The sequence below is a fragment of the Oncorhynchus mykiss genome, chromosome 12 (assembly GCF_013265735.2).
Source record: "Oncorhynchus mykiss isolate Arlee chromosome 12, USDA_OmykA_1.1, whole genome shotgun sequence".
NCBI lineage: Eukaryota > Metazoa > Chordata > Actinopteri > Salmoniformes > Salmonidae > Oncorhynchus > Oncorhynchus mykiss.
In genome coordinates, this window is record NC_048576.1 from 55,672,724 (window position 1) to 55,685,375 (window position 12,652).

Genomic DNA, 12,652 nt, shown 5'->3' on the forward strand with positions numbered 1-12,652 from the left:
GTTTTTGCTTTGTCATTATGGGGTATTGTGTATAGATAGATTTATTTTTCAATTAATTTTAGAATAAGACTAACGTAACAAAATGTGGACAAAGTCAAGGGGTGTGAATACTTTCCGAATGCACCTTATACAGCTGTTCTATTGCACGTGCAATGGTGTCCGGGGGGGGGAGGGTGGGTTGTTGTTTGCAGTAACTTCTTTGTTGTATTTTCACAAAACAGACGTGGCAGTTTCACCCTTAAGGGTCCCAGCTTTAAAGGTCAACTATACTTTTGCTAATATTATAGGATAAATGTTTGGTGGCACTCTTTACATCTGATCAAGCATGGTCCATTTTACAGGTACAGTAAATTACAGTAAAACTACACAAATAGCAACCACCCTGGAGAGTGAGGTAGGACATCAGTAGTAGTATGACCAGATGAGAATGTCAGCGGAACTGAACTATAAGCTATCCTATGCAGAAGCCTTCCCAACGTGATCCTGGTGTCATTAACTGCTCAAGGTCCTTGTGACAAGGACAGCAACAGTAGCTGTTCCAGTGAGGGTTGTGTGACTGTCCTGGGTTTCAGTCAGACATACAGATGAAATGGTACCAGTCAGGATAATTTACATTATCTGAGGAGAAAGCATGGCTTTGCCCCCCTGGGGACTAGCTAGTAAAGCATCACTTCTTCCCCTGTGGTTTGATGTGCTGAGAGGATGGATGTGGCTGTTCCCCTGGGAACCATGGCTCCATCTGCTTCCAGGGGCACCAGAAAGGCAAAACAAGATTGAGACTACTCTACACCAGCCAAGGCCAAAGATGGACCAGAAATCATAGCAAGGCATCTCCTACATTACAATACACACTGTTTTTACCCAGTAGAAAAAAGAAAGAAAACACAACATCAAAAAAGAAATTCATTTACACAGCTGTTTAAATACATATTCTTTCAAGTAATACTTCAAACCCTGAAATTATATAGTTCATGTAAATAATACCAAGGACAGACCACTTTCCACTGATCATAAAGTCAGAATTTTGTTTAAAGCAGCAGCATTGAAAGATAATAGTATATAAAAAAACAGCAGTCCCACAGAATCACAGTGGCTAAACCAGCCTCACAGTCTCAGTATAGAGCAAGCAGTCACGTGAAGGAAACAGTATGTACTGTATGTAATCAGCTCATCACAAAGTGTCTCATTTCAAATAGGTAGGGCTTTTGTTAGGTCAATATTATGACCTCCGCAACATCTGCATTGACATTGCTTCTTTGTTTTGGTTTCCTTTGTCCCCAGTGGATGAGGTCAGAATGGATGGAGGAAGACACTGACTGCCCCAGGTTCTGTTTGTCCTCCCTCTCCTGGCGTCACCTGTCGAAGCAGCCTGCTGTGTAGGTGTGATGGGAGCCCAGGTAGCCTCCCCCGTACGACAGGGGGAGGCAGTGACGGGGCTCTGCAGCTAGAGCCACTTGCATGGAGATAGGTCCCTGCAGGGGCAGGGAGGAGCGCAGCCCTGAGGCTAAGCTGGGGTAGGAGGGGAAGACTCCCTGAGAAACCGACCCTGAGAGGAGCCCTCTCTGGTGGGCCTGGAGGTAGTTGCGAGACCCGACAGGGCCCAGAGTCGGGGACTCACCTAGCATGTGCAGCTGGGAAAGGGGAGTAGAGTGCTGGGTGAGCTGCTGCTGGTATCCACCTGTCTGGAAGAGCAGCTGCTGAGAGGTAGACAAGGGCTGTTTCATGGTGGAGACAGAGACTGTGGAGGTTGAGGGTAGGGCCTGGGGTTGGAGAGGACTCTGGACAGACGGAGAGTTGGACTTGGATTTGTTGGCTTGTTTCACATCGTTGTCATGGGCACTAGAGGGAGAAAAACAGTGAAAATGATTACTTAATGACGTTTAGCTGACGGACATAAACAACACACAGAGGTAATAACTAAGGGTCAATGGTAATGACAGTATGAAAAAGCTGTAGAACTTCAACCTCAAATTGCATTAAAATGGAGGAAAGGGGCATACATGGGAAGCATACAACTACACAGTTTAGAAATGGCGGAGGATAAACTAAGTGTAAGCAGATGTCAGTAAACATGGGGTGTATTCATTAGTCAGATTCCGTAGCAAAATATTTTGTCTGTTCAGGGCTCCAGACTAACATTTTCCCAACTTCTGCAGTTGGTGGCACCCAACAACAAAAAGTTTGAGCAGCATCACACAACAGAATACATTTTAGTCATCATCATGTAAAGTCATAATAAAGTAATTCACAATAGATGATATATAGTATGTCAAAACAGGACTCCAGAACTTTCAGATTGTTTTGTTTAATAGAGATGAATTGGCCTTCCCCTTTATGTTCACAAATATTATACATAGCCCTAATTCAATTGGTGCTTCTTCACTACCTGATGAAGTGTAAACTCAAAACAGATGAGTCGGAATCCGACTAATGACCAGATTAATGTGTGTGTACAGCACATTATGTAAAGCAGTAGTGGAGTCTTACAGAAGCATGAGCTCGATGCACGGGGTGAGGGGTTCCCAGGAGTATCCGGTGAGCAGGTGGAGAACGGTGGTCCAGCTTGGGGTGATCTGGAGACAGATGCGGGACGCCGCAATGCAGGCTGCCGCCACCTGGGACGGTCGGAAGCCGAGGAAGGCATGGTCTGAGACGCACAAACACAGAGATCATCAGTCTCACTCATTTACTCAACAACGAATGGCCCCACCATAGAGAGCAATTGTCTTGCCCATTAGACCACCCACTGCAGTCACTTTATGGACATCCATTCTTGGGCACTCCTAATCAGGGCTGTTGCGGTGACTGTATTGTGATGATCAATTTGAAGAAAGAAGTTCAACAACAGGTTGAAACTGAGTGGAAAAACACGGTCGATGTGGACGTCGTTTCAAAGCCTAACACAACGGAATGGACAGCGCTTTCTAAGGTGATGATTCATTCAAACACCCAGCTGTATATTAAAGCTTATGCATAGGCCTATATATGAGCCCAAGCCCGAACAAAAAAACGGAATTAAAATGATGATTGTGCCATTATACAATACATAGCCTACCGCATACTACGCATATTACACATGGCAGAAAAACATGAAACTGATATGTCTTTGGTACATAATTGGTCTAGCTAGCCTATACGAGCACACAAAGGGCCTGTCAAACGTTTAATGAAATATGTTTCGTTGTGAAAAGATGTTACTATCGATGTTCCCGAACATATTTCACTTGGTTTCCCAAATTAAGCTCTGGGTAGCTGCAGGAACAGGGTTGGAGAGCCCATGGCATACAGAGTTTGGGCGAAATATCATCTGTCACGCAGTGAGATAGTGCTCCTCAAAACAGTGGATGATGCATGGAGTGAAATAAGTGTTCTTATAAGCCCAGACATTTCTATAATCCTGTGTGAAAGCAGAGTTTTGATGGTTCCCACAAAAAATTGGAGGATCCCAGTTGCTACTATACGTATTTCTCAGCTTTATTTTTTGCATATTAGTAAAGACAAGATTACATTGAGAATAGTCTGAGAGGTGAAAATATGATCTCTTAATGAGAGAACAGTGTGTGAAGCCTGAGGCAAGGAACACAGCTTTTTTTTTTTGGGCGACTTTCTCAAATCATCAACAGCCTACAGTCGCATCATGCAGCCCATATACATTTTGATTTCGAAGGCATTCTAAGGGATCTATCATTCACAACTGAAGTTGCCAAATAACTCTAAAATCGAGGGTATCGGACCTGTTTCGAATGATCACTTTTACGCTCAACATAGCCACTTCATATGCACCCTCACTCCGGAATTGGAAAAATATCCTTTCTATTTGATTCAGCTAAGTTCCATTATATTCTTCTTACTATAAATTCATATAAAGTCATGGAACGGGACTTGTACGCATATCTTGTCAGCTAAATGAACACAGCATTGAGCATTGCCAGATAACATAGGCCTACAGTAGGCCAACTCTTATTCTATTCTTCTGAAATACATTTGCTTCGTATCATAATGTTCTTTCAGATCTGCCTAAAACAAATAATGGATTTAATGTGAGGGTGTATATTGAATTGATATATACTTTTTAAAATGTGGATATTCCAAGGGCGCGCAGCAGTGTCTTGTATACATGGAGGTCTGGAAATGCTAAACATGTCTGTTAATTAACTGTCAACAACCGTGAGACCGGCAGTCTTTTGCATGACAATAACCAGCGGACAAAATGTCATGACTGCCACAATCTCATCCTCACCTTGCAGTGAGACTTCCAGGAAGTAGTGTGTGTACTTGTCCATGAAGGCTTTGGTCTTACTGAGGGAGGAGAGGGGCCAGCCGTTGTGCAGTTCTCCCTCTTGTACAGCGGCATGGAGGTAGTAGTCTATGAAGTGTGCAGGCGTGGGCATACACAGGTTCCAGCCAAACGTCTCTAAGAGGAGCAGCTCCATCTTTACCAGGTCCTTCCGGCTCAGTGACAGGTTCAGGCTACACATGAAGCCCAGAGAGTTTAGCTGCTCCAGCTTTGGTACACGGTCCTCCTTCTCTTCAAACTTACCTGGAGGGGAGATGGTGTTACGGTGAGTGAAAATTGAACACATTTTGTAGATGGAGTGATTTTGTTTGTGAAGAGTGCTTATAGATGTATAATTCATAACTTATAATAAACTGGGTTTTTCGAGGCCTGAATGTTGATTGGCTGAAAGCCGTAGTATAATCAGACCGTATACCATGGGTATTTTTACTGCTCTAACTACATTGGTAAGCAGTTTCCAATAGCAATAAGGCACCTCCGGGATTTGCGGTATATTGTCAACATTCACCGGCTAAGGGCAGTATCCAGGCACTCTGCGTTGCGTCGTACATAAGAACAGCCCTTAGCTGTGGTATATTGGACATGTACTACATCCCCTCGAGCCTTATTGCTTAAATAATACACATTCTATTCAAACAAAAATAAGCATGCCCCATTAAAAGCATGCCCCAATGTAGAACTAAGAACAGATATAGCCCTTGGTTCACTCCAGACTTGACTGCCCTTGACCAGCACAAAATCATCCTATGGCGTTCTGCATTAGCATCGAATAGCTCCCGCGATATGCAACTTTTCAGGGAAGTCAGAAACCAATATACTCAAACAGTTAGGAAAGCTAAGGCTAGATTTTTCAAACAGAAATTTGCATCCTGTAGGAATAATTCCAAAAAGTTGAGACACTGTAAAGTCCATGGAGAACAAGAGCACCTCCTCCCAGCTGCCCACTGCACTGAGGCTAGGAAACTCGGTCTCCACCGATAAATCCACGATAATCGATCATTTCAATAAGCATTTTTCTACCGCTGGCCATGCTTTCCACCTGGCTACCCCTAACCCGGCCAACAACTCTGCACCCCCCTGCAGCAACTCACCCAAGCCCCCCCCTCGCTTCTCCTTCACCGAAATCCAGACAGCTGGTGTTCTGAAAGAGCTGCAAAATCTGGATTCCTACAAATCAGCTGAGCTAGACAATCTGGACCCTCTCTTTCTAAAATTATCCACCGAAATTGTTGCAACCCCTATTACTAGCCTGTTAAAACTCTCCTGTAATTTTCATCTGAGATCCCCAAAGATTGGAAAGCTGCCGCTGTCATCCCCCTCTTCAAAGGGGGAGACACTCTAGACCCAAACTGTTATAGACCTACAGTGGGGCAAAAAAGTATTTAGTCAGCCACCAAGTTCTCCCACTTAAAAAGATGAGAGGCCTGTAATTTTCATCATAGGTAAACTTCAGCTATGACAGACAAAATGAGAAAATAAAATCCAGAAAATCACATTGTAGGATTTTTAATGAATTTATTTGCAAATTATGGTGGAAAATAAGTATACCCTCGTAAAACATACCCTCGTAAAACAGACTATCCTACCGATCCTTGACTTTGGCGATGTCATTTATAAATTAGCCTCCAACACTCTACTCAGCAAACTGGATGTAGTCTATCACAGTGCCATCCGTTTTGTCACCAATGCCCCATATACTACCCACCACTGCGTCCTGTATGCTCTCGTTGGCTGGCCCTCCCTACATATTCGTTGCCAGACCCACTGGCTCCAGGTCATCTATAAGTCTTTGCTAGGTAAAGCCCCACCTTATCTCAGCTCACTGGTCACCATAGCAACACCCACCCATAGCACGTGCTCCAGCAGGTATATTTCACTGGTCATCCCAAAAGCCAGCTCCTTCTTTGGCCGCCTTTCCTTCCAGTTCTCTGCTGCCAATGATTGGAACAAATTGCAAAAATCACTGAAGCTGGAGTCTTATATCTCCCTCTCTAACTTTAAGCGTCAGCTGTCAGAGCAGCTTACTGATCACTGTACCTGTACACAGCCAATCTGTAAATAGCACACCCAACTACCTCATCCACATTTTATTTATCCTCTTGCACCCCAGTATCTCTACTTGCACATCATCATCTGCACATCTATCACTCCAGTGTTAATGTTCAATTGTAATTATTTCACCTCTATGGCCTATTTATTGCCTTACCTCCCTACATTTGCACACGCTGTACATAGATTTTTCTATTGTGTTATTGACTGTACATTTGTTTATGTATAACTCTGTCTTGTTGATTTTGATCGCACTGCTTTGCTTTATCTTGTCCAGGTCACAGTTGTAAATTACAACTTAACTGGCCCGCCTGGTTAAATAAAAGGTGAAATAAAATAAATTAAAAACGATTTGATACATTTTGTAAACGTGCAAACAAGACATTCCTATATGGTCTAGCGACAAATTAACCTTGAATATATGCAATTAACGACTGAGGATTCTACTGGTCACAGCTAAATCCTCAAGCATCTCCCTCTGGAGTCAGATGCTCCAACAATGCAGGACCCCTGGCTCCTGACCTCTGGAGATCAGGCCTGGGCACTTGCGATGGCTGATGCGCAATTTCGCGCTCTCCGTATTTCAAAGCCATATCAGGTATCTTCATTGTAAAACAGTGTGCATGGAGCTCAATAAAAAAAATAATAATAATTGAGAAATACAAATTATACCCACGGAAAGCAGAGACTTCTCTTTAATATGGAAAACGAGTTGCTTCCAAAGTAGTTTTTCCCCCGCAATTGCATTTGGAAATATTATACACGAGGGGGAAGAGAGTAAGAGGCTCGCTCATTACATCAGCCTGGCCTAGCAAAAAAAAAATAATAATCAGGTAAAGCGTCAGGAAAGACACCTTTATTACAGGAATCATGATGCTAAAAAATATGTCATTAACAACGGAGGACTCTACTTTCAGCAGCATACTACCCTGCATCCTACTGCTGGCTTGCTTCTGAAGCTAAGCAGGGTTGGTCCTGGTTGGTCCCTGGATGGAGACCAGATGCTGCTGGAAGTGGTGTTGGAGGGCCAATAGGAGGCACCCTTTCCTTTGGTCTAAAAAACAAATATCCCAATGCTCCAAGGCAGTGATTGGGGACATTGCCCTGTGTAGGGTGCCGTCTTTTGGATGGGATGTTAAACGGATGTCCTGGCTAAATTCCCAATCTGGCACTCATACCATCATGGCCACCTAATCATCCCCAGTTTACAATTGTCTCATTCATCCCCCTCCTCTTCCCTGCCACTATTCCCCAGGTCGTTGCTGTAAATGAGAATGTGTAAGTCAACTTACTTGATAAAATAAAATCATATTTTTTATATATATATATATATATATATATATATATATATATATATATATATATATATATATATATATATATATATATATATATATATATATATATATTTTTTTTTTTTTTTTTTTCTCTCCCACTTTTCCCTTTCACTGGGTGGTCACAGCTAAATCCTCATGTATCTCCCCCTGGAGCCAGATGCTCCAACAATGCAGAACCCCTGGCCCCTGACCTCTGGAGATCAGTCCTGGGCACTCAGGCAGAGGCCCCCTCCTCAGATCAGTGGAGGGTGTGGGTGTGTGTGTTTTCAAAAAGGGGTAAAATAATTGCCCCACTTTTCCTTATTTAGCCATTAAACATTCCATTGTAATGCAAATATTTCAACCCAGAAACATTGACTGAAAAAGGCCCAGCAGTACGTACTTTCTTTCTTTGAGGGAAAGAGGGATCTTTCTTACGCTCTAACATTTGGAACATCTCAAACTGAGACTTGTGTAACATTTCAATAAATCCTCAATTGCAGAGTTGTCACTAAAATCTCCAATGAACACATAATTATGAAAATGATCTGTGGGCATATTAATTCCTTCAGAACATCAACAAACCTCAAGGGGATTTCTGTCTCGCTAAACTAAATATCAGTAACCTTACAGAGTATTTCTACCTACCCCCTATGTTTCACTTGATTTATTTTTGAATACCTTGAGACCTACAAAATATGCTGCTTAAAATATTCAATGTGTAAGGCTGCCATTCAACATTACGCTGCAACTCCGTAATGACAGTACAGGGCAGGGGGTGGTTTTACAAGTAGGGTCTTCTGGATGGGGAACGACCAATGGATGAGTCTCCCTGTGGTTCCTGCTTTTTTGTTACACATCAATGAGCTTATATCAGTGCCTTCAGAAAGTATTCATACCCCTTGACTTATTCCACATTTTTGTTGTGTTGCAGCCTCAATTCATAATGGATTAAATCTTATTTTTTCCCCTTCCTCACTACACACAATAGTGTGTTTTTAGACATGTATTGCAAATTATATACAGAAACATTTCATTTACATAAGTATTCACACCACTGAGTCTACACATGTTAGAATCTCATTTGGCAGTGATTACAGCTGTGAGTCTTTCTGTGAGCTTTGCACACCTGTATTGTGCAATATTTGCACATTATTTATTTTTTTAATTCTTCAAGCTCTGTCAAGTTGGTTGTTGATCATTGCTAGACAGCCATTTTCAAGTCTTGCCATAGATTTAATATTGATTTAAGTCAAAACTGTAACTCGGCCACGGAAACATTCAATGTCATCTTGTTTAGCAACTCCAGTGTATATTTGGCCTTGTGTTTTAAGTTATTGTCCTGCTGAAAAGGTGAATTTGTCTCCCAGTGCCTGTTGAATAGCAGACTGAACCAGGTTTTCCTCTCGGATTTAGGCTGTGCTCAGCTCTATTCCATACATTTTTATCCTAAAAACAACTGCCTAGTCCTTGCCGATGAAAAGCATACCCATAACATGATGCACCCACCACCATGCTTGAAAAGATAAAGAGTGGTACTCAGTGATGTGTTGTATTTGCCCCAAACTCACTGTTTCCAGGACATAAAGTTAATTTCTTTGCAGTATTACTTCAGTGCCTTTTTGCAAACAGGGTTTGGAACATTTGTATTCTGTACAGGCTTCCTTCTCTCCACTCTGTCAATTAGGTTAGTATTGTGGAGTTACTACAATGTTGTTGATCCATCCTCAGTTATCTGTTATCACAGCCATTAAACTCTGTAACCGTTTTAAAAAGTCACCATTGGCCTTATGGTGAAATCCCTGAGCGGTTTCCATCCTCTCCAGCGACTGAGTTAGGAAGGACACTTGTATCTTTGTAGTGACTGTGTTTATTGATAAACCACAAAAAATGTAATTAATAATGTCACCATGCTCAAAGGGATATTCAATGTCTGCATTTTTATATTTTTACCCTTCTACCAATAGGTGCCCTTCTTGAAGAGGCATTGGAAAACCTCCCTGGTCTTTTTGGTTGAATCGGTTTCAAATTCACTGCTCGACTGAGGGACCTTACAATGATCTGTATGTGTGGGGTACAGGGATAAGGTAGTCATTCAAAAACCATGTTAAACACTATTATTGAACACAGAGTGAGTCAATGGAATTTATTATGTGACTTGTTAAGCACATTTTCACTCATTAACTTATTTAGGCTTGCCATAACAAAGGGGTTTAATACTTATTGACTCAAGACATTTCAGCTTTTCATTTGTAAAAAAAAAAAAAAAAATACATATTATTATTATTAATTATTATTCACAATGATACAAGAGAGACTCAAAATCGCCAACTTGGGTGAAGGCGAAGACCAAGAAGGCAGAATCACTTTCCTTAAATGTATCCATAGTGGAAGTCAAATGTCCTTTATTAATATGTACTCTTTTTTGATTCACTGAACAGCATATTGTTAAAATTAACTCAATTCCATCTGTTTTTTGGGACAGACATGAATGCTATTTTGGACATGCAAGACAAATCTAATAAGACCAACAACAAGCCACACGCAACCAAGGTTCTCCAGCATATAACCTTTACTCTCTGATTACAAACTCATTGATGCCCGGCGAGCACATAATCCGAAAGCAAGAGAGATCACTTTCTACTCAAACAAGCAGAAAACATTTCTCCTCAATTGTTTTCATACTATTATCTACAACTCTACTTTCCTTAATCAAGAAAATAGAAATTCGACATATGGTGTTTTGACGTTTCATTACTACAAAATCATACATTCTGTGATCAATTTGAAATTTAAACTAAATTAATTCATCAATAAAAATTCAGTCGATGACCCCCGGATTCTATGGGATGCAACCAAAGGTTTGATTAAAAATAATGCAACTGCATTTTCATCTGGGTTGAATAAATCACAATTAAAAAAGGTGTCAGAATTGGAAATGTTGTTCACTGCATTAGTGTTTTCAACAAACACTTTTCATTCCAGGTAGCTATTACTCTTTCCAAAGTCAAGACAGAACATAATTTATTGATAAGACAGAGAGCAGAATTTGCCAACCATCGAGTTAGACTTCCAAGGTAATCAATCGTCTTTGTCGTTTACTGGCCAACAAGGTACGCAGTAATGATCAATTAGCTGATTTAGCAGAAATTACATCTGAAAGAGAGGAGTTACCATCAGAACCCAAATGAATCTGATTCTCCTGCTTCTATAAAGAACTGTACACCTTGGATAGTAAATCAACATCAAAACCAGACTAAGAACTTCATCTCTCAACAGAAGCCACCTCGCTGGGAGCCCAAATCTCTCTCAATGAACTCAAAGAGCATTGGAGAGCATTACTAAAATGGGATGGGATGGGTATTCCTCCTATTTAAACATTTGGAATCAATTAAGTGCACGGTTGCTCGAACTGATTAACAGAGCCATTCACAAAGGTTAATTTGGGGGAAGAGATCATTACATGCAGACGATATTTTACTATATCTAAAACACATTGATGATCATAGAAAAATTCAAGGACATCAAGTTATAAAATGAATCTAACCAAATCAGCCCTACTGCTTCAAGACCCTGAGTGAGGACTCCATCTCTACTTATGAAATCCCAATTGTTCCCATTTTAAATACTTGAGTAGATAGATATATTTCCTCCCATAGAAAAAAACCATTGGCACAAACTTTAACAGAACGCTCAAATCAATTAAATCCGATCTCATTAGATGGAATAATATCCCAGTAAGATTATATGGGCAGTTGAGCGGTCAGAAATCCTGCTCATCGAGCGGTAGGGCCGGGTCTCCACGTCCTTTTCAACCGCTCAGCACTCACAGGAAAAACATATTGACGCTCCATTCATTAAAATCACAATTTAACAAACAACCATCTATCTTTGTGACTACCTGGACCAACCATTTGGTTTTTAAGTATTGAAACTAAACCATATGATATGAATGAAAAGTATTTTAATAAAACATGAGAAGGTGAAGGTAAGAAGCGCTCATCATTTCAAACACGTCACATTAAACAGCATATAAACACTCTAAATAGGTCAGGAGCCTAAGAAGGAACGGAAATGAATTATTTAGGCTATATTATTTAAAGGCTATAGCCTACAAAGAAATACATTGTGAAGCATTCGCGAGTGTGACACACTAGGCTGGTAGGAAGTCAGGGACATGAAGCGCTCAGCATTTAAACAACATTTTGTTGTATTCAATCATTAGTCTATAAATTGTGTATATAGGCTGTGATTAACGAAAAATGCCTTACTCAGTCTACAGTGCCTTTGAATTTATTTTTAGAAATTAATTCAGGCTCATGTGATGGCGTCTGGGGGGGCAGGCCAGCAGCGGAGAATATCCTCTCCATGCTTGCAGAGCCACCGGGGATGCTAATCGCAAAGCAGTGCGATCAAAAACAACACAGAGTTACACATGGGATAAACAAACATACATAACACATTAGAAAAGTATATATACAGTGTGTGCAAATGTAGTAAGATTAGGGAGGTAAGGCAATAAATAGGCCATAGAGGTGAAAAAAATACAATTTAGCATTAACACTGGAGTGATAGATGTGCAGATGATGATGTGCAAGTAGAGACACTGTGGTGTAAAAGAGCAAAAATAAATAACAATATAGGGACGAGGTAGTTGGGTGGGCTTTTTAGAAGATGGGCTGTGTACAGGTGCAGTGATCGGTAAGCTGCTCTGACAGCTGACGCTTATAGTTAGAGCGGGAGATATGAGTCTCCAGCTTCAGTGATTTTTGAAATTCGTTCCAGTCATTGGCAGCAGAGAACTGGAAGGAAAGGCGGCCAAAGAAGGAGCTGGCTTTGGGGACGACCAGTGAAATATACCTGCTGGAGTGTGTGCTACGGGTGAGTGTTGCTATGGGGACCAGTGAGCTGAGATAAGGTGGGGCTTAACCTAGCAAAGACTTATAGATGACCTGGAGCCAGTGGGTTTAGCGGCAAATATGAAGTCAGG

At 41.2% G+C, this 12,652-nt stretch overlaps 1 protein-coding gene across 1 annotated transcript in view; it reads right to left on the bottom strand.

Moving 5' to 3' along the window:
• The window catches only part of ccnjl (cyclin J-like), a 28,519-nt gene continuing 15,867 nt past the window's right edge, over positions 1-12,652 (bottom strand). Inside the window, exons 4-6 of the mRNA XM_021624209.2 lie at positions 4,241-4,540; positions 2,488-2,647; positions 1-1,839 (exon numbers count right to left, since the gene is read on the bottom strand). Of these exons, the coding sequence (XP_021479884.2) occupies positions 1,353-1,839; positions 2,488-2,647; positions 4,241-4,540 (947 nt within the window). The 3' untranslated portion in view covers positions 1-1,352. The remainder of the gene's footprint in view (positions 1,840-2,487; positions 2,648-4,240; positions 4,541-12,652) is intronic.